This window comes from Oncorhynchus mykiss, chromosome 27 (assembly GCF_013265735.2).
Source record: "Oncorhynchus mykiss isolate Arlee chromosome 27, USDA_OmykA_1.1, whole genome shotgun sequence".
NCBI classification, from domain to species: Eukaryota; Metazoa; Chordata; class Actinopteri; order Salmoniformes; family Salmonidae; genus Oncorhynchus; species Oncorhynchus mykiss.
The window spans coordinates 19,665,680-19,692,191 of NC_048591.1; the positions used below are offsets into that span (position 1 = coordinate 19,665,680).

Here is a 26,512-nt window from a genome sequence, read left to right on the forward strand (position 1 = left end):
TTTCCAAACCAAACCTTAACTGTGGAGAGAAGAGAAGTGGAGCATGGCCTGGATCTTGAGTAGAAAAAAGACATCTGTATCCTATCCACACACAAGAGTGTGTGGATAGGATACACAGGCAACACAAAGCCTGTTTTGCCAATTGAGATCTAAGTAGGAAAGAAGGCAGTGAATGGGGAAAGCCTAATGGTGTTTGGAGGTGCTATCTAGAACCATAATGTGTTATTCGGCTATCTCAATAGGATAAACCTTTTTGGTTCCAGGTAGAACCCTCTGTAGAAAGGCACTACAAGGAACCAAAGTGTTATTCAAAGAGTTATCATATGGGGACAGCCCCCCCCAAAAAACATTATGGTTCTATATAGTGCCTCCAATCACCATTAGGCTTCCCCCGTTCACTGCCTTCTTTCCTACTTAGATCTCATTTGGCAACACAGGCTTTCATTTGGTTTCTGATTCCGACTCACTTAGAAAGAATAAACTGGGAAAATATGATTAGACCAGACCAAGTTGCAGAAACAGCACCCAGCAGTCCCAAACAGGGCTAGAATGAAGCGTTGAGTTCCCTCTGATAGATAGGTGGACATCCGGTAGAGGCACACTTGTGTGTACATGATCATGTGTGTTTATACTGTGCATATGTACAGTGCAGGGCTGCAATCATCTCAGCATTACAATCAAGCTTTAACTAGCCTAGCCTACTGTAACTGGGGCTCTGGGCAGGACCTACTCTAAATATAGACCATGTGCCTGCCCCGGCTCATTTCTATTTCATGAAACAAACAAAAAATGTATATCATGGACCCAGTTTCTTAGAGATCATTTCAACCCTTTCAACATGAAGATATCTCTTAACAACATCATTTTAGGGAACGATACAATATCAATACTGATGTTCTATTTCTACTAAAACCATGCAATAGAGAGAGACCTAAAGCACAAACGCAGCAAAATCAAGCCTGCCCACTCAACACAAGCTGAAGCTAGCCAAGCCCTTTCACTCAATCACAGTCTACAGAGGGAAAGCCATTTTACCTTTTTGTCCCTTTTCCACAGCTTGAGACAGCAAAATCCCCAGAAAAATAAATCTGACACCATGGCAGCCTCCCTGCTGCTGCTTTCCTATACAGTCCACTCTACTCCCGGCAAGACTAGTTCATTCTGGTGAGCCCACACCGCTGTCACAACACAGAGGCAGCGGCCAAATTAGAGAGAGCGAGGAGCTGCCCACGCCTTTGCCGCTGAGCTCATCTCTGAAACGACATCACAGGCTGCTCTTCCCCCTCCCTCCCTCGTTCTCTATCTAACTCTAACAAGCGGCAGCCGCTCTCGCTTTCTGTTTTTATGACCTCATCGTTTCCTGCCTGGCCTGGCCCACCCATGCGCCTGCTGGCTGTGTCTCCTCTCTGATGTCTTCAGAAAATACCCCCTCCCATATTTCTTCCTCTCTCTTCCCCATCCCCCTTTCCCTAGTTCCCCTGATTCCAAAGCTCCTCTAGCTGACAGGCAATCATATTTAATCCTCTGTCTGAAATGTCAAATTAAAAAAGGGGGCTAGCCAAAGCCCTCACGCGACACCATCATGTCATCCAACATTGGTTGTTTTAGAGGGCCTACTGTACTAGTGGGGAGGATGACAGACTGATTCTACAAACGTAGGATCTTAATTTGAGCCAGTTTGCTACAGCTGGAAAAGAATCCTGCAGCAACAGGAAATGTGAATTATTATGTGGATTATAATGAATGGACATTTTTGTTGGGGTTGATTCATTTTTCATAAGGGAAAATCAAGTCTGAAATTTCAAAGTGGAAACTACAAACTTCTGAAGCCATTTTAAACCTCAAAATTACAATACACATTTAACATTTCCTCTGTGATAAAATGAAGGTCCTACATCTGTAGCCACTGCTGCGTTGTCTCGGCTGTGTGCTTATGGTGTGCTTATGGTTGTTGTACTGTTTGAAGGTGAACCTTTGTCCCAGTCTGACATCCTGAGACCTCTGGAGCAGGTTTTCATCAAGGATTTCTCTGTATTTTGCTCCGTTCACCTTTGCCTCGATCCTGACTAGTCTCCCAGTCCCTGCCTCTGAAAAACATCCTCACAGCATGATGCTGCCACCTCCATGCTTCACCGTGGGGATGGTACTAGGTTTCCTCCAAACGTGACGCTAGGCATTCAAGTCAGAGAGTTCAATTTTGGTTTCATCAGACCAGAGAATCTTGCTTCTCATGGTCTGAGAGTCTTTAGGTGCCTTTTGACAAACTCCAAGCAGGCTGTCATGTGCCTTTTACTGAGGAGTGGCTTCCGTCTGGCCACTCTTCCATAAAGACCTGATTGGCGGAGTGCTGCAGAGATGGTTGTACTTCTGGAAGGTTTTCCAATCTCCACAGAGAAAATCCATTGCCCTGTTAGAATGACCATCAGGTTCTTGGTCATCTCCCCGACCAAGGCCCTTCTCCCCCGATTGCTCAGTTTGGCCAGGCGGACAGCTCTAGGAAGAGTCTTGGTGGTTCCAAACTTCTTCCATTTAAGAATGATGAAGGGCACTGTGTTCTTGGGGACCTTCAATACTACAGAATTTTTGTTGGTCCCCTTCCCTAGATCTGTGCCTCGACATAATCCTGTCTCAGAGCTCTACAGACAATTCCTTCGACCTCATGGCTTGGTTTTTGCTGTGACATGCACTGTCAACTGTGGGACAGTTGTGTGTGCCTTTCCAAATAATGTCCAATTAATTGAATTTACAACAGGTGGACTCCAATCAAGTTGTAGAAACATCTCAAGGATGATCAATGGAAACAGGATGCACCTGAGCTCAAATTCGAGTCTCATAGCAATGGGTCTGAATACTTATGTAAATAAGATATCCGTTTTTTCTTTTTTATATATTGGATACAATTTCTAAAAACCTGTTTTCGCTTTGTCATTATGGGCTATTGTGTGTATATTGCTGCGATTTTTTTAATTAAAAATAAATAAATTTTAGAATAAGGCTGTAACGTAACACCATTTTTGAAAAAGTTATCTTCAGGGTCAGATGCTTCCAAGAGGAAACAGCATCACTTTTCAATACAGTCTTCTCTTGGAAATGACTGACCCTGAAGAACAATAGAACATTAAGCAAAAATAGAGTGCCAGACAGTATTACAATGGTTGATCAATGGCACCTCAGCCAATAGAAACGCTACATAACAGTGTAGTAAGGTGGCTGTGTTATTGGAGATAGTGTAGGTAACCTAGCGGTTAGAGAGATGAGCCAGCAATCGAAGGGTTGCCAGTTCAAATCCTGGGTCAGACGGGTAAAATCTTTTTGGAAGTCAGCTGGCAACCGGAGGGTTGCAGGTATCAAATCCTACATGCCTGCCGTTGTGCCCTTGAGAAAGGCACTTAAACTAGAATTTCACTAGTAGGGAAATAAAATAATTTCCATGGAGGTCGTTTCTATTTTTAAATAAAGCAGAAGTGGTCAAAAAGTCATTAGATAGAGGTTTCTATTGGGGAGGAATGTGAACATGCCACCACAAGTATAATAGAATTGGAAAACCCCACTAAAAAGCAAAGAATATTGGATCTGAAAAGGTACCAAAATGTTATTAACGATGGAGTTTTCAAGACGTTCATCAAAGTGTCAGACCAGGTTGAAGTTCATATTGTTATGCGTGGATACGTGTGAATATGTAAAGATCTCTCCATTCTATGGTGTGGGATGGAAAATGTTGACAAAGTCATTGTAGGCAGTCAAACAAGACTAGGCAGGCAGGTCATGGTAAATAAATTCCACCTCACTAAAACCTTAGCAGGAAGGAAGTGTAAGCCCCCTTTCTGTAAATACACATTCCTGCTACCTTTCCAATGTTGCTCAACCTCTACGGTGACATGCTGAAACCCTTACAGTAATTCAAGTCTACTTTCCAACACTCACCCCCAGGCATATCTGACCAGACACAAACAAACCAGCTCCCACCCTAATTTCAGAATCTGACATGTTGTTCACTGACTATTGCTCAATCACCATGGTGACAAACTGAAAATCGTACAGTCTTAATGTCTGAAAGTGAGTGTCTTGTGGTCTCACACCAGTGGGAGTTGTTATAAGAAGTTGCTAAACTGTGACTGTCCGTGAAAGGGAGGGACATATCATGTACTGTAAAGTTTCTTGAAAATATGTTAATTTCCCAATATCCATCCACTCATAACAATACTGAAACGACCCTGGCCTTTAAATGCATTATTAACCACCCAAGGGAGTTCATTCTCTTGGGGCTGTGGTTGGCATGCTTGCCTTTGGGTCATGGCGACCCCGTTTGAATACCTGCAGGGACATAGCCTACCTACTCCCGCAGGACACGCCAACACTATACCAGAGTGGAAGAAATTAACCTAAGCGGTTTGAGAAACGGCACAATTCTTTACTGCTAACTAATGTCCAAATTATCTCTGAGGTTTTTCTGTAGTCAGCAGTGAGGGAGGTAGAAACCAGGGAGGCAGGAGAGAGGGAGGCAACGGGGAGGGAGGCAGCAGGACAGTGGATTCAATTACTGCACTTGGCTCTGTATCCAAGTCATAAATCACCTTGAACAGAATAGGCGTTATAAATTACTGGCCCCTAACTCTGACCACTCATCTGATCAAGGCTGCAGAAGTCAATGGCGAAAACAGAGAGATAGAGAGAGAGGTGGCGGGTGGGAGAGAGAGGAGCTCATCCTACATGAGGAGGATTCTGTGATCATGGTTGACAGAGGATAGGGCTTACATAAAGATGTAAGTTCAAGTGTTAAGCTTCTTGAAAATGTACAAGTCCGCCATATAATCTCGTGTGTAGGGTGAGTGGCACTGGTTCGCAAATCCAACCACAAACAGTGGTTGAATGAGGCTTTATGGCTGCTTCCATTGATCTGAGGCTCTGGACTCCTTATAGGAAAACCTCACCGAAAGCAGCGGCACGGTGAGAAATGTCTCAATTCATTCTGTTCTCTTGTCCGACCAAAACGACCTGATCAATGTGACATTTCAATCAGCAGACTGAGTCACAGCCACATTGCATCACACGGTTTTGGAGTGCTTTCTCTATCCCGGCTCCAACAAACAAAACCCAAAATGCAGTCAGCCCTGTTTGGCTGGCCTGATGCCAAGAGAGGGTGTGTGGGATTGGACTGCATCACGTCATATGTCCAAGGCGCAGGGAATGAAAAGCAGCAGAGGAAGTTGACCTTGTCTGCCGTTCGGTTCGGTCGGTCAGTTGGTCCGTCCATCTATAACACCATTGGTCTGACATCTTTGTGATAACGTGATTGCCTGACTGTTTTAGTTGGACTGAACCATGGTCGGACGTCAGTGGGTTCTTTACACTGTAAGGGAAATGTGAGTGATACATCTGGCCCTGTAGAGGACTCTGGGTAATGGGTAGCAGGTGGCAGGGCAGGGAAGGGCGAGCTCTAGCTGCCATCTCTGATTCCCTTTTGGCTCTGCTGGCCTCCGCTGGGTGGGTGGTTAATTACTAAGATTGCACTGCAGAAGCCTGGCTGTGGGTTGAGTGTAAATGAAACACACTCTTGCACGGATGCATAGATACAGAGAAGGACATACACATACAAATCCTGGCTGTAAATGGTAGAGAGCCAAAAACATTGAATGAGTGTGTGTGTGTGTGTGTGTGTGTGTGTGTGTGTGTGTGTGTGTTTGCGCACGTCAAAGAGGTCTGCTCCAGGATATAAAAAATATATATATTTATTCCTAACTAAGCGACCACAACAAGCACTAACTCTCTCTTAGAGTTACTGAACATATTACCTCAAAACAGGGTTCAACATAAGCATTAACAATATAGAGTAGAGTGCCTTTCGGAAAGTAATCAGACCACTTGATTTTTTCCACATTTTGTTAAGTTACAGCCTTATTCTAAAATTGATGAAATATTTTTCCCCCCCCTCATCAATCTACACACAATACCCCATAATGACAAAGCAAAAATAGATTCGTAAAAATGTTAGCTAATATAAAATAAAAATGAAATCACTTTTACTTAAGTATTCAGACCCTTTACTGAGTACTTTGTTGAAGCACCTTTGGCAGAAACTACAGTCTCAAGTCTTCTTGGGTATGATGCTACAAGCTTGGCACATCTGTATTTGGGGAGTTTCTCACATTCTTCTTAGCAGATCCTCTCAAGCTCAGTCAGGTTGGATGTGGAGCGTTGTTGCACAGCTATTTTCAGGTCTCTCCAGAGATGTTTGATCGGATTCAAGTCCGGGCTCTGGCTGGGCTGGGCCACTCTGGCTGGGCCACTCAAGGACATTCAGAGACTTGTCCCGAAGCAACTCCTGCGTTGTCTTGGCTGTGTGTTTAGGGTTGTTGTCCTGTTTGAAGGTGAACCTTCACACCAGTCTGAGGTCCTGAGCGCTCTGGAGCAGGTTTTCATCAAGGAGTTCTCTGTATTTTGCTCTGTTCATCTTTGCCTCAATCCTGACTAGTCTCCAAGTCTCTGCCGCTGAAAAAACATCCCCTCAGCCTGATGCTGCCACCCCCATGCTTGGTGCTAGGTTTCAGCCAGACGTGAAGCTTGGCATTCAAGCCACAGATTTCAATGCTGGTTTCATTAGACCAGATAATCTAGTTTCTCATGGTCTCAGAGTCTTTAGGTGCCTTTTGACAAACTCCAAGCAGGCTGTCATGTGCCTTTTATTGACGAGTGGCTTCCGTCTGGCCACTCTTCCATAAAGACCTGATTGGCGGAGTGCTGCAGAGATGGTTGTACTTCTGGAAGGTTTTCCCATCTCCAAAGGTACTTCTACAAAGTATTGACTCAGTGGTGTGAATACTTATTTAAATTAAATATTTCTGTATTTCATTTACAATAAATTTGCTACATTTCAAAAAACACGTTTTAACTTAGTCATTATTGTGTGTATGAATACTTTCTGAAGGCACTATAGCCTACTCTACGCTCTCTCCTTTTGCGAACAGTTATTGAGTTGCATTATTAGCCAAAATTATGACTATCTACTCTACTCATCACATTAGGAATAGTAGGCTATCTAACATAACTCTGCAAATGTGATGATGCATGGAATGCTTTATTCTAAAGGTGCATTTTCATGGTGAGAATTAGCTTCCCCAAACTTAAAACTCATGTGCTGCCTATGCCGCCTGTCTACTGCTGATTTGCAATACAAAATACCTATTTACATTTTTATCTATCTGGGTTGGAAACCCTGATGGCACACTGAGCATACCACAGCTCATAAACAAGGATTAAGTCACTGTAATATTTCACCCTTTTTGACATACTAAAGAGAGAAACCAGGCGAAATCACACTTCAAATGGCTTGATGGTAAAATACCACATTTCAAAGTGTGACATGCTACTGCTGGGGAGAATACAAATGGTTACCGCACAATTAACATTATTTCTCACAGGCTACACTCACGCGTGGATTTTTCACAATGTAGACTGATATATTTCCAAGAACTCTTAGTGGAAGCTTTAATCTGTCTATTGATAATTCATATTTGACTATGTACTAGGTGTCATGCCCTGATCTTAGTTCCTGTTTTCTGTCTCTGTGTTTCAGTGTTTAGTTATCAAATAAATCTAACATGGACACTTACCACGCTGCATCTTGGTCCTCTCTTTCCAACAGCCTGTTACACTAGGAAACTGTGATGATTACTAGAAGCTAGTGATTACCAATGAAAAATACCTATGTAAAGAAAATTGGAGGTGAATGAACAGCAATGCAGTTAATGCATATTGCAAAGTGTGGAATCATTTTTGTTGAGCATTGAAAGTGCATGAAACAATCATCAACAAAACATGAATGCACTCCCACTAGTGCAGGGGTAGGCAACTAGATTAAGCCACCATTTTGCCTGAGCAGATGGTCGGGTGCCGAAACATAATTATAAACAATTGTACCCAGAAAATTGACCACAAGTAAGCCCAAAAATAGATTGTATTTGAAAATAACATAAAATAACATAAACATGTCATACCTTGATTACATTGAGGCACAATCAGGTCTCTCGTTTTATTTGTAGGAATATTTGGGAACAGATTTTATTAATTAAAATATTTTTTAACTGAATTCTTGGTGATTTAGTATTTAAAAATAAAAAAACAACCACATAAATCGTTCCCTAAATTATAGTTTTAACAGTAAAAAGATATTAAAAAAGAAAACGTCCTCTCAGTGTCAGCTGCGTTTATTTTCAGCAAAATTTACATGTGTAAAAATGTGTATGAACATAACAAGATTCAACAACTGAGACATAAACTAAACAAGTTCAACAGACATGTGACTAACAGAAATGGAATAATGTGTCCCTGAACAAAGGGGGGGTCAAAATCAAAAGTAACAGTCAGTATCTGGTGTGGCCACCAGCTGCATTAAGTACTGCAGTGCATCTCCTCCTCATGGACTGCACCAGATTTGCCAGTTCTTGCTGTGAGATGTTACCCCACTCTTCCACCAAGGCACCTGCAAGTTCCCGGGCATTTCTGGGTAGGAATGGCCCTAGCCCTCACCCTCTGATCCAACAGGTCCCAGACGTGCCCAAAGGGATTGATATCCGGGCTCTTCGCTGGCCATGGCAGATCACTGACATTCCTGTCTTGCAGGAAAACACGCACAGAATGAGCAGTATGGCTGGTGGCATTGTCATGATGGAGGGTCATGTCAGGATGAGCCTGCAGGAAGGGTACCACATGAGGGAGGAGGATGTCTTCCCTGTAACGCACAGCGTTGAGATCGCCAGCAATGACAACAAGCTCAGTCAGATGATGCTGTGACACACCGCCCCAGACCATGATGAACCCTCCACCTTCAAATCGGTCCCGCTCCAGAGTACAGATCTCGGTGTAACACTCATTCCTTCAACGATAAACGCAAATCCGACCATCACCCCTGGTGGGACAAAACCGCGACTCGTCAGTGAAGAGCAATTTTTGCCAGTCCTGTCTGGTCCAGCGACGGTGGGTTTGTGCCCATGTCTGGTGAGGACATGAGCACAAATGATGTCTGGTGAGGACCTGCCTTACAACAGGCCTACAAGCTCTCAGTCTTACAACCGATCCTGTGCAGGTGTTGTTACAAGTGGTCTGCCACTGCGAGGACGATCAGCTGTCCATCCTGTCTCCCTGTAGCGCTGTCTTAGGCTTCTCACAGTACGGAAATTGCAATTTATTGCCCTGGCCACATCTGCAGTCTTCATGCCTCCTTGCAGCATGCTTAAGGCACGTTCACGCAGATGAGCAGGGACCCTTTTGGTGTTTTTCAGAGTCAGTAGAAAGGCCTCTTTAGTGTCCTCAGTTTTCATAACTGTCACCTTAATTGCCTACCGCCTGTAAGCTGTTAGTTTCTTAACGACCGTTCCACAGGTGCATGTTCATTAATTGTTTATGGTTCATTGAACAAGCATGGGAAACAGTGTTTAAACCCTTTACAATGAAGATCGGTGAAGTTATTTTGATTTTTACAATTTATCTTTGAAAGACAGGGTCCTGAAAAAAGGGACTTTCTTTTTTTTGATGAGTTTATATACAGTACCAGTCAAAAGTTTGGACACACCTACTCATTCCAGGGATTTTCTTATTTTCACTATTTTCTACATTGTAGAATGATAGCTTCATGAGGTCGTTACTTGGAAAGCATTTCAATTAACAGGTTTGCCTTGTTAAAAGTTAATTTGTGGAATTTCATTCCTTTTTAATGTGTTTTTTTAAACCTATATTTAACTAGGCAAGCCAGTGGTATACAGAAGATAGCCCTATTTGGTAAAAGACCAAGTACATATTATGTCAAGAACAGCTCAAATAAGCAAAGAGAAACGACAGTCCATCATTACTTTAAGACATGAAGGTCAGTCAAGTGCAGACGGAAAAACCATCATGCGCTATGATGAAACTGGCTCTCATGAGGACTCCCACAGGAGAGAAAGACCCAAAGTTACCTCTGCTGCAGAGGATAAATTCATTAGAGTTACGAGCCTCAGAAATTGCAGCCCAAATAAATGCTTCACAGAGTTCAAGTAACAGACACATCTCAACATCAACTGTTCAGATGTGACTGCTTGAATCAGGCCTTCATGGTCGAATTGCTGCAAAGAAACCACTACTAGAGGACACCAATAAGAAGAAGAGACTTGCTTGGGCCAAGAAACACGAGCAATGACCATTAGACCGGTGGAAATCTGTCCTTTGGTCTGATGATTCCAAATTTGAGATTTTTGGTTCCAACCACCATGTCTTTGTGAGACGCAGAGTAGGGGAACTGGCTTCTGAGTGGCACAGTGTTCTAAGGCACGACATCTCAGTGCAAGAGGTGTCGTTACAGTCCTTGGTTCGAATTCAGGCTGTATAACATCCGGACGTGATTGGGAGTCCCATAGGGCGGTGCACAATTGGCCCAGCGTTGTCAGCAAGACAATGCTCCATGCCACACAGCCAAGACAATCAAGGTGTGGATGGAAGACCACCAGATCAAGACCCTGTCATGGCCAGCCCAATCTCCAGACCTGAACCATTGAAAACCTCTGGAATGTGATCAAGAGGAAGATGGATGGTCACAAGCCATCAAACAAAGCTGAGCTGCTTGAATGTTTGCGCCAAGCGTGCATAAAGTCACCCAACATCAATGTGAAAGACTGGTGGAGAGCCTGCCAAGACAGATGAAAGTTGTGATTGAAATTCATGGTTATTCCACCAAATATTGATTTATGAACTCTTCCTAAGTTAAAACATTAGAATTGTGTTGTTTAAAAATGAATATGAACTTATTTTCATTGCATTATTCGAGGTCTGACAACACTGCATATTTTTTGTTATTTTGACCAGTTGTTATTTTCTGCAAATAAATGCTCTAAATGACAATATTTTTATTTGGGATTTGGGAGAAATGTTGCCAGTAGTTTATAGAATAAAATAAAATTAAATAATAAAACAGAATTTAAAAAAAGTTAATTTTACCCAAACACATACAGTGGGGCAAAAAAGTATTTAGTCAGCCAACAATTGTGCAAGTTCTCCCACTTAAAAAGATGAGAGAGGCCTGTAATTTTCATCATAAGTACACTTCAACTATGACAGACAAAATGAGAAAAAAAATGCAGAAAATCACATTGTAGGATTTATAATGAATTTATTTGCAAATTATGGTGGAAAATAAGTATTTGGTCAATAACAAAAGTTTATCTCAATACTTTGTTATATACCCTTTGTTGGCAATGACAGAGGTCAAACGTTTTCTGTCAGTCTTCACAAGGTTTTCACACACTGTTGCTGGTATTTTGGCCCATTCCTCCATGCAGATCTCCTCTAGAGCAATGATGTTTTGGGGCTGTTGCTGGGCAACACGGATATTCAACTCCCTCCAAAGATTTTCTATGGGGTTGAGATCTGGAGACTGACTAGGCCACTCCAGGACCTTGAAATGCTTCTTATGAAGCCACTCCTTCGTTGCCCGGGCGCGGTGTGTTTGGGATCATTGTCATGCTGAAAGACCTAGCCACGTTTCATCTTCAATGCCCTTGCTGATGGAAGGAGGTTTTCACTCAAAATCTCACGATACATGGCCCCATTCACTCTTTTTTACATAGATCAGTCATCCTGGTCCCTTTGCAGACAAACAGCCCCAAAGCATGATGTTTCCACCCCCATGCTTCACAGAGTAGGTATGGTGTTCTTTGGATGCAACTCAGCATTCTTTGTCCTCCAAACACGATGAGTTGAGTTTTTACCAAAAAGTTTTATTTAGGTTTCATCTGACCATATGACATTCTCCCAATGTTCTTCTGGATCATCCAAATGCTCTCTAGCAAACTTCAGATGGGCCTAGACATGTACTGGCTTAAGCAGGGGGACACGTCTGGCACTGCAGGATTTGAGTCCCTGGCGGCGTAGTGTGTTACTGATGGTAGGCTTTGTTACTTTGGTCCCAGCTCTCTGCAGGTCATTCACTAGGTCCCCCCGTGTGGTTCTGGTATTTTTGCTCACCATTCTTGTGATCATTTTGACCCCACGGGGTGAGATCTTGCGTGGAGCCCCAGATCGAGGGAGATTATCAGTGGTCTTGTATGTCTTCCATTTCCTAATAATTGCTCCCACAGTTGATTTCTTCAAACCAAGCTGGTTACCTATTGCAGATTCAGTCTTCCCAGCCTGGTGCAGGTCTACAATTTTGTTTCTGGTGTCCTTTGACAGCTCTTTGGTCTTGGCCATAGTGGAGTTTGGAGTGTGACTGTTTGAGGTTGTGGACAGGTGTCTTTTATACTGATAACAAGTTCAAACAGGTGCCATTAATACAGGTAACGAGTGGAGGACAGAGGAGCCTCTTAAAGAAGAAGTTACAGGTCTGTGAGAACTAGAAATCTTGCTTGTTTGTAGGTGACCAAATACTTATTTTCCACCATAATTTGCAAATAAATTCATTAAAAATCCTACAATGTGATTTTCTGGATTTTTTTTCTCATTTTGTCTTTCATAGTTGAAGTGTACCTATGATGAAAATTACAGGCCTCTCCCATCTTTTTAAGTGGGAGAACTTGCACAATTGGTGGCTGACTAAATACTTTTTCCCCCACTGTACCTATAAATAGTAAAACTGATAGTTTTGCAGTGGTCTTTAGATTTTTTTCCAGAGCTGTATATACAGGCGGGCTCACAAGTGATTTATATATATAGATCTTTTTTTACTCTTAAGACTTTGCGGGCCCCAAAAAAAATCACTTGCGAGCCCGCCTGTTACCGACCCCTGACTAGTGAAATTCAATTCATTCCACACCAACCCAACACCCTTTATCAGAGAAGGGCAGATCTCATGTACATCCTCCACTGACCCACATGTCCTTTCACACCTCTCCTCTCAGACTGTTCTCTTTACTGAAACAGTTAATGCCTCTCACCGTAAAGCTTATAGGGATGTGTAAAGCATACTGTCTAATTACAGGTAATGTAAAGTGGAGACCAGTGTTTCTGTGTGGATGTTGTTGCGGAAACCATATCCGACAGACTGTAACAGGAGTGTCGTATCAAGTCTGTGGCTGATTGGAGAGATTGACTGGTGAAGACAGAGAGGAGAGGGAGCTCTAGTACTCTAGTCAGGAGGATCTAGTTACTGTGCTCTTTGTGGCGGTAGACTATGTTACCATAATCAGTCCGGTGGTGATGGGGTCATTGCATCCATGGCACAGCTCTCCAAACTTGGCCCAGTAATCCTTCTTGCAGAAGAGCCGGCCCTCCTTCTCATAGTACCAGTGGGACAGGGAGGCACTGCACTCACAGCATCTGAACAAGGGGAGGGGAAGAAAGAGAGAGAGAGAGAAAGAGAAAGAAAGAGAAAGAGAGAAATTTTAAGCACAGCTGACTTCTTAAAACTGGCTAGGTCTTTGAAGTAGGCTACTGCTCACTGTTGGGTAACTCCAAATTGTTTGCTCTAATACAATTGAATGGCAGAGGCCTTCTTTACAGCTTCTGAAGGCCTAACCAATGGCTGGCTGAGTTTGCTAGATTTTTCGACCCAGAAACCACCAAAGAAAAATCTATTTTTAACACAAACTGATGATGGAATCAGAAAATCAGAAAAATTATTCAAAAGATGAAGTAGATATGAAAAATAAATTGTATTTAAAAAATATATATACGTTTTTATATAGTTCCCCACTAATTTTAGCCCATCACGGGGCTAAACCAGTGAGATGCGTCTTACTGAAGGTAATGCAACAGATAAGAACATTTAAGTTGAATAACTTTCAGATCCATGACGCGTTAACCACTAAGACTAAAGGAACACTTTCACATACAATAGGTCTTAGACCAAAGTGAGATCACAGACAAACCCCAACACTGTGACTAATAAATAAACAACAAGGATGTGATGAATGACACCTACACATGTCAATGCTGTCCAAACACAATATCCAACTATAACAACATGGTTGTTACTCCAGTGGCTTTTGATCCACCCGATTGCAAAGTGATTTTATGCGCTCCAATATCATATGATTTAAAATAAAACATCTCAGATATATAACCACGTTTATAAACTGGGTGGTTCAAGCCCTGAATGCGTATACCATCGGTACGACAAAACATGTATTTTTACTGCTCTAATTATGTTGGTAACCAGTTTATAATAGCAATAAGGCACCTCAGGGGTTTGCGGTATATGGTCAATATACCACGGCTAAGGGCTGCATCCAGGTACTCCACGTTGCGTTGTGCATAAGAACAACCCTTAGTCATTGTATATAGGCCATATACGACACCCCCTCGGGGCTTATTACTTAATTATATCATAGACATAAGGGGCTATCTGCATGTGGAGATCTTAAGGAATGAACTTATCGCTGTCAGTAACAGTGGATTAAGAGAGCTGATAGTGAGATATCTCTCTCAAGGAGAGGACAGAGCTGAATGATTGGGTAGTGGTGTCAGGCAGATAGAGATCATTGGCTGATAGACAGGCTGAGGACTGAAGGGGAGAGGAGATGACAGCACAGACGACAACACAGTCAATAATACCAGAGACACACACACCAGAGGAGGCTGATGTTAGAAACTATAGAAGGACATACTCATTGTAATGGCTGGAATGGAATGAATGGAAGGGCTCCAAACACATAAAACACATAGAAACAACGTGTTGACTCCATTCCATTGATTCCATTCCAGCCATTACAATGAGCACGTCCTCCTATAGCTCCTCCCACCAGCCTCCAATGACAAACATGCGCACACACATACACAGACACGCACGATACTGAACATACCAGATAGATGACACAACATTGATCTAGCTCAGGGTGGTAGTCAGCTTTCCAACTCTCTGCAACCATGAATCAAGATAAAACAAGTTCCAGAGGAAGTAGTTTAGTTGGCTATTCTAACCCACAACAATACCACTTTAATTAAAAAATATATATGTTTACCTTTATTTAACTAGGCAAGTCAGTTAAGAACAAATGTTTATTTACAATGACGGCCTACCAGGGAACAGTGGGTTAACTGCCTTGTTCAGGGGCAGAGTGACAGGTTTTTACCTTGTCAGCTCGGGGATTCAATCCAGCAACCTTCCTGTTACTGGCCCAACACTAACCACTAGGCTACCTGCTGCCCCATTTCTGTTCCAGCCAAGCTCTATGTTGAAATAAGACAAACAAATGTCATCAGCTCTCCTTCGCTGAGCTCTTGAAATGAGGACAGGAGTTTGAGACTGCTCTGTGCCTTACCCTTTTCATAGAAATGAGCTGAGCCAAGTTGAGCTGAGCTATAGCCTACTGGGAGGACCTGTTTGCTGGCTGGGGCTATGCTGTATAGGACAAAGTGATGGTCTGAAAAGGCTGTGTGAGACATCCATGACTAACTGAGTGTCTCCACTCCATCCCAGTGGACCATCATCCATCAGCCCTCCTAGTCCTTCCTCTGCCAGACAGCCAGGGATCAATAGGAACAGATCTGGGGGAGTCAGGGGGACTTTTGGTCATCAATCCCCATCTGATGCCTCTCTGCTGGGCTACAGAACATCCAGACCAGAGGCCTAGGAGGGAAAAGGGAATGGGCAGTGGGGTAAGGGTATGGGGTGTAATATTAACAGATTAAGTTTAGGGGCCTGGGAACTGTTGGGAGGGAGGCCTAGGGAGAGGGAAATGAGGATGAGGACGTAGATAGAGGCTGATTGGGGTTAGTGAGTGGAACAGATTGAGCAGGCACTGGAGGAGAGGACAGGTCAATTCTCATGGGTTTCAGCAGTTATCAGACTTCTTGAAGTCAAGCCAGGACACACACGCATGCGCCCATGCAGAGACACACACACACATGTACACACACTAAACCTCCCTCTTTCTGATATGCGCATGTGCTCACATAGTGAACATCTCTGTGTTAAGAGCTCCCACTACTACAGAGCTCCCACTACTACACTCTGATCGTGCTGCATGCAATATGCTGAGCATGTGGTGTGATGATAGGAGGCAGAAGAACTGGGTCAAGGGTAGTCAGAGGACACAGACACACTACTCTACCTAGTCAGCAGTCTTGTCTTCCAGCTACACATCCCCCTCTGCAGAGTCAAAGTCATACCTGGGCCTGCTCTTTACACAGCAGGCATATCAGTCCACACAGGGCTTCAATGCTCTCGAGCTAAATCCAAGCTGAAGTCACCTTATCAGGGAAGGGCATGTAGAGCTGAACTGTACTGTAACAGAAGACCATATGACTATGACTAAACAGTTAGTTCTCCAAATATAGTCTTATGTTACCCACAGTAGCAGGCAACAGTAGTAGGATTACATGCAAGTGAAAGTGTATGTGTTTGTGAGATACCCTTTGACAGGGTCTGTCTGGTGCGACGTTTGGTGGATTTGTGCCTGTGCGCGTGTATGTGTGTGTGTGCACATTCATGCCTGTGTATGTGTGTGTGTACTAGAGGTCGACCGATTAATCGTAATGGCCGATTAATTAGGGCCGATTTCAAGTTTCATAACAATCAGAAATCTGTATTTTTGGGCCGATTTGCCATTTTTTATACTTTTATTTAACTAGGCAAGTCAGTTAAGAACACATTCTTATTTTCAATGACGGCCTAGGAACGGTGGGTTAACTGCCTTGTTCAGGGGCAGAACGACAGATTTTCACCTTGTCTGCTCGGGGGATCCAATCTTGCAACATTACAGTTAACTAGTCCAACGCAATAACGACCTGCCTTTCTCTCGTTGCACTCCACAAGGAGACTGCCTTTACGCGAATGCAGTAAGCCAAGGTAATTTGCTAGCTAGCATTAAAACTTATCTTGTAAAAAACAATCAATCATAATCACTAGTTAACTACACATGGTTGATGATATTACTAGATATTATCTAGCGTGTCCTGCGTTGTATATAATCTGACTGAGCATACAAGTATACAAATATCTAAGTATCTGACTGAGCGGTGGTAGGCAGAAGCAGGCGCGTTAACATTAATTCAAACAGCACTTTCGTGCGTTCAAGAGTAACAACATAACACAAACACTAGGTCATGACCCATATATCTACAGGCTGAACATGAATCCCTGAACAGGACCAGTGGCCCACCATCCACCACAGAGAAAACACAATGGTAAATATAGATGTGATAATGTGAGATGAGTAATAGCAAATGGTCTGTGGTGAAGACCAGAATGAGATAAAATGCTGATGTTAACCACAGGAATGGCTACAGAGAAAAGTGGGTACTGGATATGATACTGATGAACTACAAGGCAGACCTCATATCTATTCATATGAAATGGTCATGCCTTTTTCTTTTCCACGCAGCACAGAGTAAGCTAAATGCAGGGCTCGCTGAAAGCATCGAGAGAGAAAAGAGATAAGAAAAAAAGAGCACACGTAAGGATAGAGTAAAGCAGGAGATGAGAGATGAGAGAAAAAGAGGTTTAGCTCTGCTGAAAGAGATAGGAGAAGGAAAGGATATGCCGGGACAGGGAGAGGAGGCAATGCCTCCCCTCCCTGGATAGATGGGTTTTTACTTGATTAGGTGAGCTTTGGGTGACAAGTTCCTAGGGCTCTGTTATCAGGGCCGGAGGGGAGAGAGGGAGAGAGAGAGGGTGAGGAGGAGAGAAAGAGAGAGAGAGCGAGAGAGAGGGGAAGGGAGAGAGAGAGAGAGAGAGAGAGAGAGAGAGAGAGAGAGAGAGAGAGAGAGGGGAAGGGAGAGAGAGAGATGCAGTGAAAGGAGGGATGAGCTGGGGGAGGAGTGGAAGGATGGAAAGATAAATAAACAAAAAGGATGACAAATGACTATTCCACAAGCGAACAGACAAGCAACTAGGAAAGATCCCAGGTTCTGAGATGTCAGACACCCAGCTGCAACCACCTACGGGCCTAGAAACATCCAAAGAAGGGGGAGGAGAGGTGGAGGGAGTCATAAAATCTGGAGACCCCTCTCTAACCCCTCTATTGCCAAATGGAATCAGCCAAAGTGCCTTGTAATAAAATTCCACTCCACTTCATTCTCCTTGACCCCCCTCCCCAGCCCTAGAGAAACCCATGTCATATTAAATCACCACTCACAGGCAGAGACAGAAAGACTGGTCAAAACACTGCATTCATAGAGACAACTGTTCCACCAAAACACTGGATTCATAGAAAAAGTGAGAAGAAATGTCACTTTTCACATCATCCATTCACTTTAGATATACTGTATATATATATATAAAAAATATCGATATGTAAAACACACTGTGTAATCAACATAGTTCGCCAAATGATTTGCCTAGCATTGACTCTATGATCACAGTGATGCTCTTATTTAGAGATATTAGATTCGGAGATTATTTAATTAGCTTGATGTTTGTATACTGTAATTATCTTTGAACTGCCTGCTGTGTATCTTATTTACAGGGCCGGTTCTAGCCTTTTGGGGGCCCTAAGTGAGATTTGTCACCTCTCTGCAAAACATTTTAGTGGCCCCTATCTTGACAGCGGTTGAGAAAAAAATGTAGTTTTAAAAGTACATTTTCTGCCATTTTACACGTTTTTCCATGGTGGAGAGAAAATGTAGCAATTTCATAAAAACATTGCAATTCTACACATTTTGCCATGGGGTGGCAAGAATTTGTATCAGTTTTAAAGGTCCTTGGTGTCCACATTACCAACAAACTAACACGGTCAAAGCACACCAAGACAGTCATTCCCACGACAAAACCTATTCCCCCTCAGGAGACTGAAAAGATTTGGCATGGGTCCTCGGATTTTCAAAAACTTCTACAGCTGCACCATCGAGAGCCTGGTATGGCTACTGCTTGACCGCCGACCGCTAGGCACTACAGAGGGTAGTGCGTACGTCCCAGGACATCACTGGGGCCAAGTTTCCTGCCATCCAGGACCTCTACACCAGGCGGTGTCAGAGGAAGGCCCTGAAAATCGTTGAAGACTCCAGCCACCCTAGTCATAGACTGTTCTCTCTGCTACCACATGGCAAGTGGTCCTGGAGCGCCAAGTCTAGGTCCAAGAGGCTTCTAAACAGCTTCTACCCCAAGCCATAAGACTCCTGAATATCTAATCAAATGGCTTCCCAGACTATTTGCATTGCCCCCCCCCCCTTTTACACAGCTGCTACTCTTTGTTGTTATCATCACTTGAATAACTCTACCTCCATGTACATATTATGTCAACTAACCGGTGCCCCCACACATTGACTCTGTACAGGTACCACCACCCTGTGTATAGTCTCGCTATTGTTATTTTACTGCTGCCTTTTAATTACTTGTTACTTTTATGTCTTATTCTTACTCATATATGTTTTGTTTACAATAATAAAATGATGCCAATTTGACCTGTCACGACAGTAGGTCACTCTTTGAGTGTATCCTTGTGGGTACTTCCATTCAAAATGATATTTTCCCTAACCCGTAACCCTAACCGTATGCATATCCATATCCATAACCCTAAACCTAACTCTAACCCTAATTGTAACCCTAACCCTAAATCTAACCCCTAAATTTAAAAGATTATTTGTCCTCATAATAAATGTCCCATGATGGAGAAATTTCAATGGTTTACTATCTTTGTGGGGACATTTCCGGTACCCACAAGGATAGTAACACAAGCCCACCCACCAAAGTTTCAGAATGAGTAGACGCACAGATCTCTGTGGTTTCCCCAGTTCTGCAGGGGACAGACACATCTAGCTGGAAAGTTTCCCACACAGAACCACTAACTCCAACACCAACCTGCCATCTCAGCTGTGTACTGTGATGTATTGGTCACCCTCTAAAACCAGTACCATAGTCTCTAACTAAACAACAGCCATACGTTAAGCTGTGTTTCCTGTTTCTTGTATTACTGTTACCGCAGCAGTCAGATCACATAGAATGTGTCGACTTCACTGATAACCCCTCACATGACTGTTGAATGGAGTATTGCTGGAGATGACATTTCAATGCAAAAAGGTATTCATAAAGATTAAAAAATACATCACAAGTCAACCGTGCAAACTATTGAATCCAAAAGGAATTGTCTGTTTAATACTCAGACTTTCTGGTGGGACTCTTCAAAATGTCAGTCTGGTCATCCGCTCTCTCTGTCTGGAAGACAGAGGTCATGGTATGACGTGGGCAGAGACACCTCTGAAGGAAGTGAGTCATGTCTACAGGAAGGACCCTCTGTACTGGGCAGGGGAGGAGAGGACGAGAGGAGAGAACCTCCAACAAGGTGTTGAAAGATTTTAAGTTTGAAATATTTTTTACGATGTAGCATCACGAAAAACGCAAGAAATCATGTGCCATACATGTAGCCTCCAAATCTCTCTCTCAATTTGTTTTTAATCAGTCGGCCGGACTAGTATCTAAAATGTAATTTGTGTCTATATTACATACAGTGCTTGTTGTTCTTGTGAGTGGGTATTGCTGGCAAGACTGCAACCCACACCAAGCATGTGACTATGAGGAAATATGACATATGTCTTATGAGAGGGGGGAAAGAAAAGAGAAAGAGAAAGAATGAGACAGAAAGAGTGAGAGGGCAGATGAAGGCAGAGCGTGAGAGAGAGAGCGAGAGAGAGAGAGAGAGAGAGAGAGAGAGAGAGAGGGAGAGATAAAGAAGAGGCCAGAGGAGAAATGCATAGAGAGAAGAAAGAGAGTGAGAGAAAGAGCGAGAGAGATAAAGATATACAGAGAAAGAGCGAGAGAGATAGTGAAAGATATACAGAGAGAGAAAGTGAGAGCGTTAGAGTATGTAATGGAAAACAAGTTGAGGAAACGATAGCGTCAGGGAGACCAGGGAGACCCCTCTCCTGTTCGCATCTTGTCAACAAGCCAGTGACTATCCCACTGGAAGGGAATACCGAGACAGGAATAGAGGGGGGAATTCCTGGCAGGAGGCAAAGTTTTCCTACAAATCTTCCTCAGTGGAACAAAATAAAATGTTACATTTCCCCAACCAGACAGGGGAAAGGGAATTCAGCAGATTACAACAAGATTAAAACCAGTTCTGATAATAACATAATTTAAACAATATTTGCGCGCTGGGAATAGAGTAGATTCTACAGTGAGATGATTAGGATGGATGTAAGGATTTCCCTACTACTAAGTAGTATACGGATGTGTAGTGAGGTAAGGATGTGCATTATTGGTGCAGAAAGAGAGAGAGCAACCCACAAAATGAGACACATTTATCACGATCCCAACCAACTCCCCCCTCTCTGCACCCCTTTATTATCATTCCAATCTTTTTTTATCATTCCTTCGTTGCTGTCTCCCCAGACCCCCAAGCCCTTGATGTCACTCCCAAGAAAAAGCATGACCTCATTATCTTAGTGGCCCCTCCCCATTGGGTGTTTTCAAATCCTCCCAGGAAATCCCACAGCCAATCAGACGCAGGTCGAACCCCCTCCCCTCGCAATTGCAAGCTCAGTAAAGAGCCGGCATTAACCCCCTCAGTGCCGGACTCAGCCATCCCTGTGTTTTTGTTGTCTGCAGCTCTCAAGAACAAAAAGAGCAGGGGAAAGCTAGTCTGTGCATTTTTAACACAGTAGCTGGTTGGCTGGGTTCAGATCTAAGATGGCTGCTGAACGCTTTTGTCAATGGTGAACAGTTTTTGTTGTAGCACCGGCAGTCTATTGGTCTATTGAGCAGGGGCATGGCAGGTAACGGAGCTTTGTTGAGCCATGTGGTGGCTGTAGGCTGTGGGGTGAATAGTGTAGATGGAGGCAGATTCCTTTGTGCTCGCTAAGCCCTGTCTCTGTCTGGCTTTCAGCACGGCTATCTATGCACATTCTGTCTGTCTGGGGCAGACTGGACTGGAAAAAGAGAAGTTCATTCTCCAATGTTCCATGACCACGGGAAAAACAAGACATGAGTGATGGAGACTATCAGGGGCCCAACAACATTGGCTGTGGTTCTGTCCTAGCATCAGTGAATAGTCACTGTTCAGAGGACCACAACGCATAGAAGAAGTTGTACAACTTTTTGTGTTATCCTCAAATATTTCAAATACAGTGTATCCACTTGTGCAGCTAGAGTTGTGTTTTTAAATTGTCAAATAAAATCTATTTATCTATTCAGTTCAGCATACAAACATTTTGAGTCCTGGATTTTGGACACTGTTGGACTGATATAACTGGTACAGTGAATGAAAAAGTGTAGGAGTGAAATAGTGAATACATTCTATATACATTGAGAAAATGGAGGTGAAATATAATTTCTGAAAGTCTGATTAAAGGCTTTTATTGAGGTCAAAGGTATAAAGCTCGGGAGTTTGAACCTACATGTACATGTCCCCTTTCCTTTGCAAATGTCATCGTCTCAGATTAACAATGGAACGTTGCAGTCGGTTTGCAAAAATACTTAATTAAACTGCACTGTGTGTCCTTGGTTCTGGAGACAGAACAGAGACAGTGTGTCAGTCACTGACCTCAGTCTAAAAATGGGGGGGAGAAATAAACCTGCACCACATTTTCTCTATAATCTTTAAATCCACAAACCAGATGAGTTCCTGAAGTCGATCATTTTATAAGGAGCTTTCTGGCAAGCTAGCCCTGAGCCATAGCCATAACCAGAGCCCTAAGAATACCCAACTGCAACTGCCAAACCTAGCCATTGTCCAACTAGATAAGAACTGTGTGGCAAGCTAGGCCTGGGCTAGGAGATAAGCCAAAAGCTAACCAAAGAATTCATTTGAAATTTGCTCTGGACTAATATAATATATTTAGGTGAGCAAAGCCAGAGAAAGGAAACAGACGGTGTCTCTGACCCCTACAAGCTCCTCAAGGACAAATAGAGTAACGGCAGAAGAGGAGAGAAAGAGTGATGGAATGATGGACGATAAATTTGAGGAGAGGAGAAGAAAGAAAATGTTGATAGAGTGATGGAGGATGAAGAGGAAGAAAGGAAAGAGGGGAAGGAGGGAGTAGAAAAGAGAAGCACCCAGTGTCACTGTCATGTATTGTCATGTTGTGTCTTGTTTCTGTCCTTTCCCTTCACCCTGTCTCCCTCTGCTGGTCGTTATTAGGTTACCTTTTCTCCTCCTCTTTCCCCCAGCTGTTCCTTGTCTCCTCCTAACTACCTCGTCACCCCTTTTCCCACCTGTTCCCTTTTTCCCTCTGATTAGTCCTCTATATCTCTCTCTGTTCCTGCTCCTGTCTTTGTCGGATTCTTGTTTGTGTTATTCATGCCTGAACCAGACTATCGTCATGTTTGCTGCAACCTTGTCCTGTCCTGTCGGAATCTGCCGGTCCATCTGAGCCTACGTTTGTTTTGTTATTAAAGAAGCTCTGTTTACGTTAATTCGCTTTTGGGTCCTCATTCACGCACCGTAACAGAAGAATCCGACCAAGAATGGACCCAGCGACTTCGGATCCTCTCCACTCAGCCGTCGAGATCCAGGGAGCGATGCTAGGCAGACACGAGCAGGAATTGTCTGCTGCTCGACATGCCGTTGAGACCCTGGCCACCCAAGTCTCCAACCTCTCAGAACAGGTTCACCATCTCCGCCTCGATCCACCGGCCACTTCCAGGGCTTTCGAATCTCCGGAGCCCAGAATCAATAACCCGCCGTGTTACTCTGGGGAGCCCACTGAATGCCGCTCGTTCCTCACCCAGTGTGATATTGTGCTTTCTCTCCAGCCCAACACTTACTCCAGGAGCACTGCTCGTGTCGCCTACGTCATATCTCTCCTTACTGGACGGGCTCGTGAGTGGGGCACAGCAATCTGGGAGGCAAGGGCTGAGTGTACTAACCAGTATCAGGACTTTAAGGAGGAGATGATACGGGTTTTTGATCGATCTGTTTTTGGGGAGGAGGCTTCCAGGGCCCTGTCTTCCCTATGTCAAGGTAATCGATCCATAACAGACTACTCTATTGAGTTTCGCACTCTTGCTGCCTCCAGTGGCTGGAACGAGCCGGCTTTGCTCGCTCGTTTTCTGGAGGGTCTCCGCGCAGAGGTAAAGGATGAGATTCTCTCCCGGGAGGTTCCTTCCAGCGTGGATTCCTTGATTGAACTCGCTATTCGCATTGAGCGACGGGTTGATCTTCGTCACCGAGCTCGTGGAAAGGAGCTCGCGTTCTCCGTTGCCCCCCTCTCCGCATCACTACCATCTTCCTCTGCCGGCTCGGGTGCTGAGCCTATGCAGCTGGGAGGTATCCGCATCTCGACTAAGGAGAGGGAACGGAGAATCACCAACCGCCTCTGTCTCTATTGCGGTTCTGCTGGTCATTTTGTCACTTCATGTCCAGTAAAAGCCAGAGCTCATCAGTAAGCGGAGGGCTACTGGTGAGCGCTACTACTCCTGTCTCTCCTTCAAGATCCTGCACTACCTTGTCGGTCCATCTACGCTGGACCGGTTCGTCAGCTTCCTGCAGTGCCTTAATAGACTCTGGGGCGGAGGGCTGTTTTATGGACGAGACCTGGGCTCGGGAACATGACATTCCTCTCAGACAGTTAAGGGAGTCCACGGCCTTGTTCGCCCTGGATGGTAGTCCTCTCCCCAGGATTCAGCGTGAGACGCTACCTTTAACCCTCACTGTTTCTGGTAATCATAGCGAAACCATTTCTTTTTTAATTTTTCGTTCACCTTTTACACCTGTTGTTTTGGGCCATCCCTGGCTAGTTTGTCATAATCCTTCCATTAATTGGTCTAGTAATTCTATCCTCTCCTGGAACGTCTCTTGTCATGTGAAATGTTTAATGTCTGCTATCCCTCCTGTTTCCTCTGTCTCTTCTTCACAGGAGGAGCCTGGTGATTTGACAGGGGTGCCGGAGGAATATCACGATCTGCGCACGGTGTTCAGTCGGTCCAGGGCCACCTCTCTTCCCCCACACCGGTCGTATGATTGTAGTATTGATCTCCTTCCGGGAACCACTCCCCCCCGGGGTAGACTATACTCTCTGTCGGCTCCCGAACGTAAGGCTCTCGAAGATTATTTGTCTGTAGCTCTTGCCGCCGGTACCATAGTCCCCTCCTCCTCTCCCGCCGGAGCGGGGTTTTTTTTTGTTAAGAAGAAGGACGGGTCCCTGCGCCCCTGCATAGATTATCGAGGGCTGAATGACATAACAGTGAAGAATCGTTATCCGCTTCCTCTTATGTCTTCAGCCTTCGAGATCCTGCAGGGAGCCAGGTTTTTCACTAAGTTGGACCTTCGTAACGCTTACCATCTCGTGCGCATCAGGGAGGGGGACGAGTGGAAGACGGCGTTTAACACTCCGTTAGGGCACTTTGAATACCGGGTTCTTCCTTTCGGCCTCGCTAACGCTCCAGCTGTCTTTCAGGCATTAGTCAATGATGTCCTGAGAGACATGCTGAACATCTTTGTTTTCGTTTACCTTGACGATATCCTGATTTTTTCACCGTCACTCCAGATTCATGTTCAGCACGTTCGACGTGTTCTCCAGCGCCTTTTAGAGAATTGTCTTTTTGTGAAGGCTGAGAAGTGCTCTTTTCATGCCTCCTCCGTCACATTTCTCGGTTCTGTTATTTCCGCTGAAGGCATTAAGATGGATCCCGCTAAGGTCCAAGCTGTCATTGATTGGCCCGTCCCTAAGTCACGCGTCGAGCTGCAGCGCTTTCTCGGCTTCGCGAACTTCTATCGTCGTTTCATCCGTAATTTCGGTCAGGTGGCAGCTCCTCTCACAGCCCTTACTTCTGTCAAGACGTGCTTTAAGTGGTCCGTTTCCGCCCAGGGAGCTTTTGATCTCCTCAAGAATCGTTTTACATCCGCACCTATCCTTGTTACACCTGACGTCACTAGACAGTTCGTTGTCGAGGTTGACGCGTCAGAGGTGGGCGTGGGAGCCATTCTTTCTCAGCGCTCCCTCTCTGACGACAAGGTCCACCCTTGCGCGTATTTTTCTCATCGCCTGTCGCCGTCGGAACGTAACTATGATGTGGGAAACCGCGAACTGCTCGCCATCCGCTTAGCCCTAGGCGAATGGCGACAGTGGTTGGAGGGGTCGACCGTTCCTTTTGTCGTTTGGACTGACCATAGGAACCTTGAGTACATCCGTTCTGCCAAACGACTTAATGCGCATCAGGCGCGCTGGGCGCTGTTTTTCGCTCGTTTCGAGTTCGTGATTTCTTATCGTCCGGGCTCTAAGAACACCAAGCCTGATGCTTTATCTCGTCTCTTCAGTTCTTCAGTAGCCTCCACTGACCCCGAGGGGATTCTCCCTGAGGGGCGTGTTGTCGGGTTGACGGTCTGGGGAATTGAGAGGCAGGTAAAGCAAGCACTCACTCAAACTCCGTCGCCGCGCGCTTGTCCTAGGAACCTTCTTTTCGTTCCCGTTCCTACTCGTCTGGCCGTTCTTCAGTGGGCTCACTCTGCCAAGTTAGCCGGCCATCCTGGCGTTCGGGGTACGCTTGCTTCCATTCGCCAGCGTTTTTGGTGGCCCACCCGGGAGCATGACACGCGTCGCTTCGTGGCTGCTTGTTCGGTCTGCGTGCAGACTAAGTCCGGTAACTCCCCTCCTGCCGGCCGTCTCAGGCCGCTTCCCATTCCCTCTCGACCGTGGTCTCACATCGCCTTAGATTTTGTCACCGGACTGCCTT

The 26,512-nt window shown here is 44.5% G+C and overlaps 1 protein-coding gene across 5 annotated transcripts in view; it reads right to left on the reverse strand.

The window, feature by feature from the left end:
* Window positions 1-26,512, reverse strand: part of LOC110507118 (LIM domain kinase 1) — an 83,031-nt gene that overhangs the window by 22,842 nt on the left and 33,677 nt on the right. For 4 of the 5 annotated variants that reach the window (XM_036964951.1, XM_036964954.1, XM_036964955.1 and 1 more), the window contains one exon: window positions 13,143-13,281. In XM_036964951.1, coding sequence (XP_036820846.1) covers window positions 13,143-13,281 — 139 coding nt within the window. Of the gene's footprint in view, window positions 1-1,035; window positions 1,293-13,142; window positions 13,282-26,512 lie in introns of those variants that run through there. The other variant, XM_036964953.1, reaches the window with a different exon arrangement.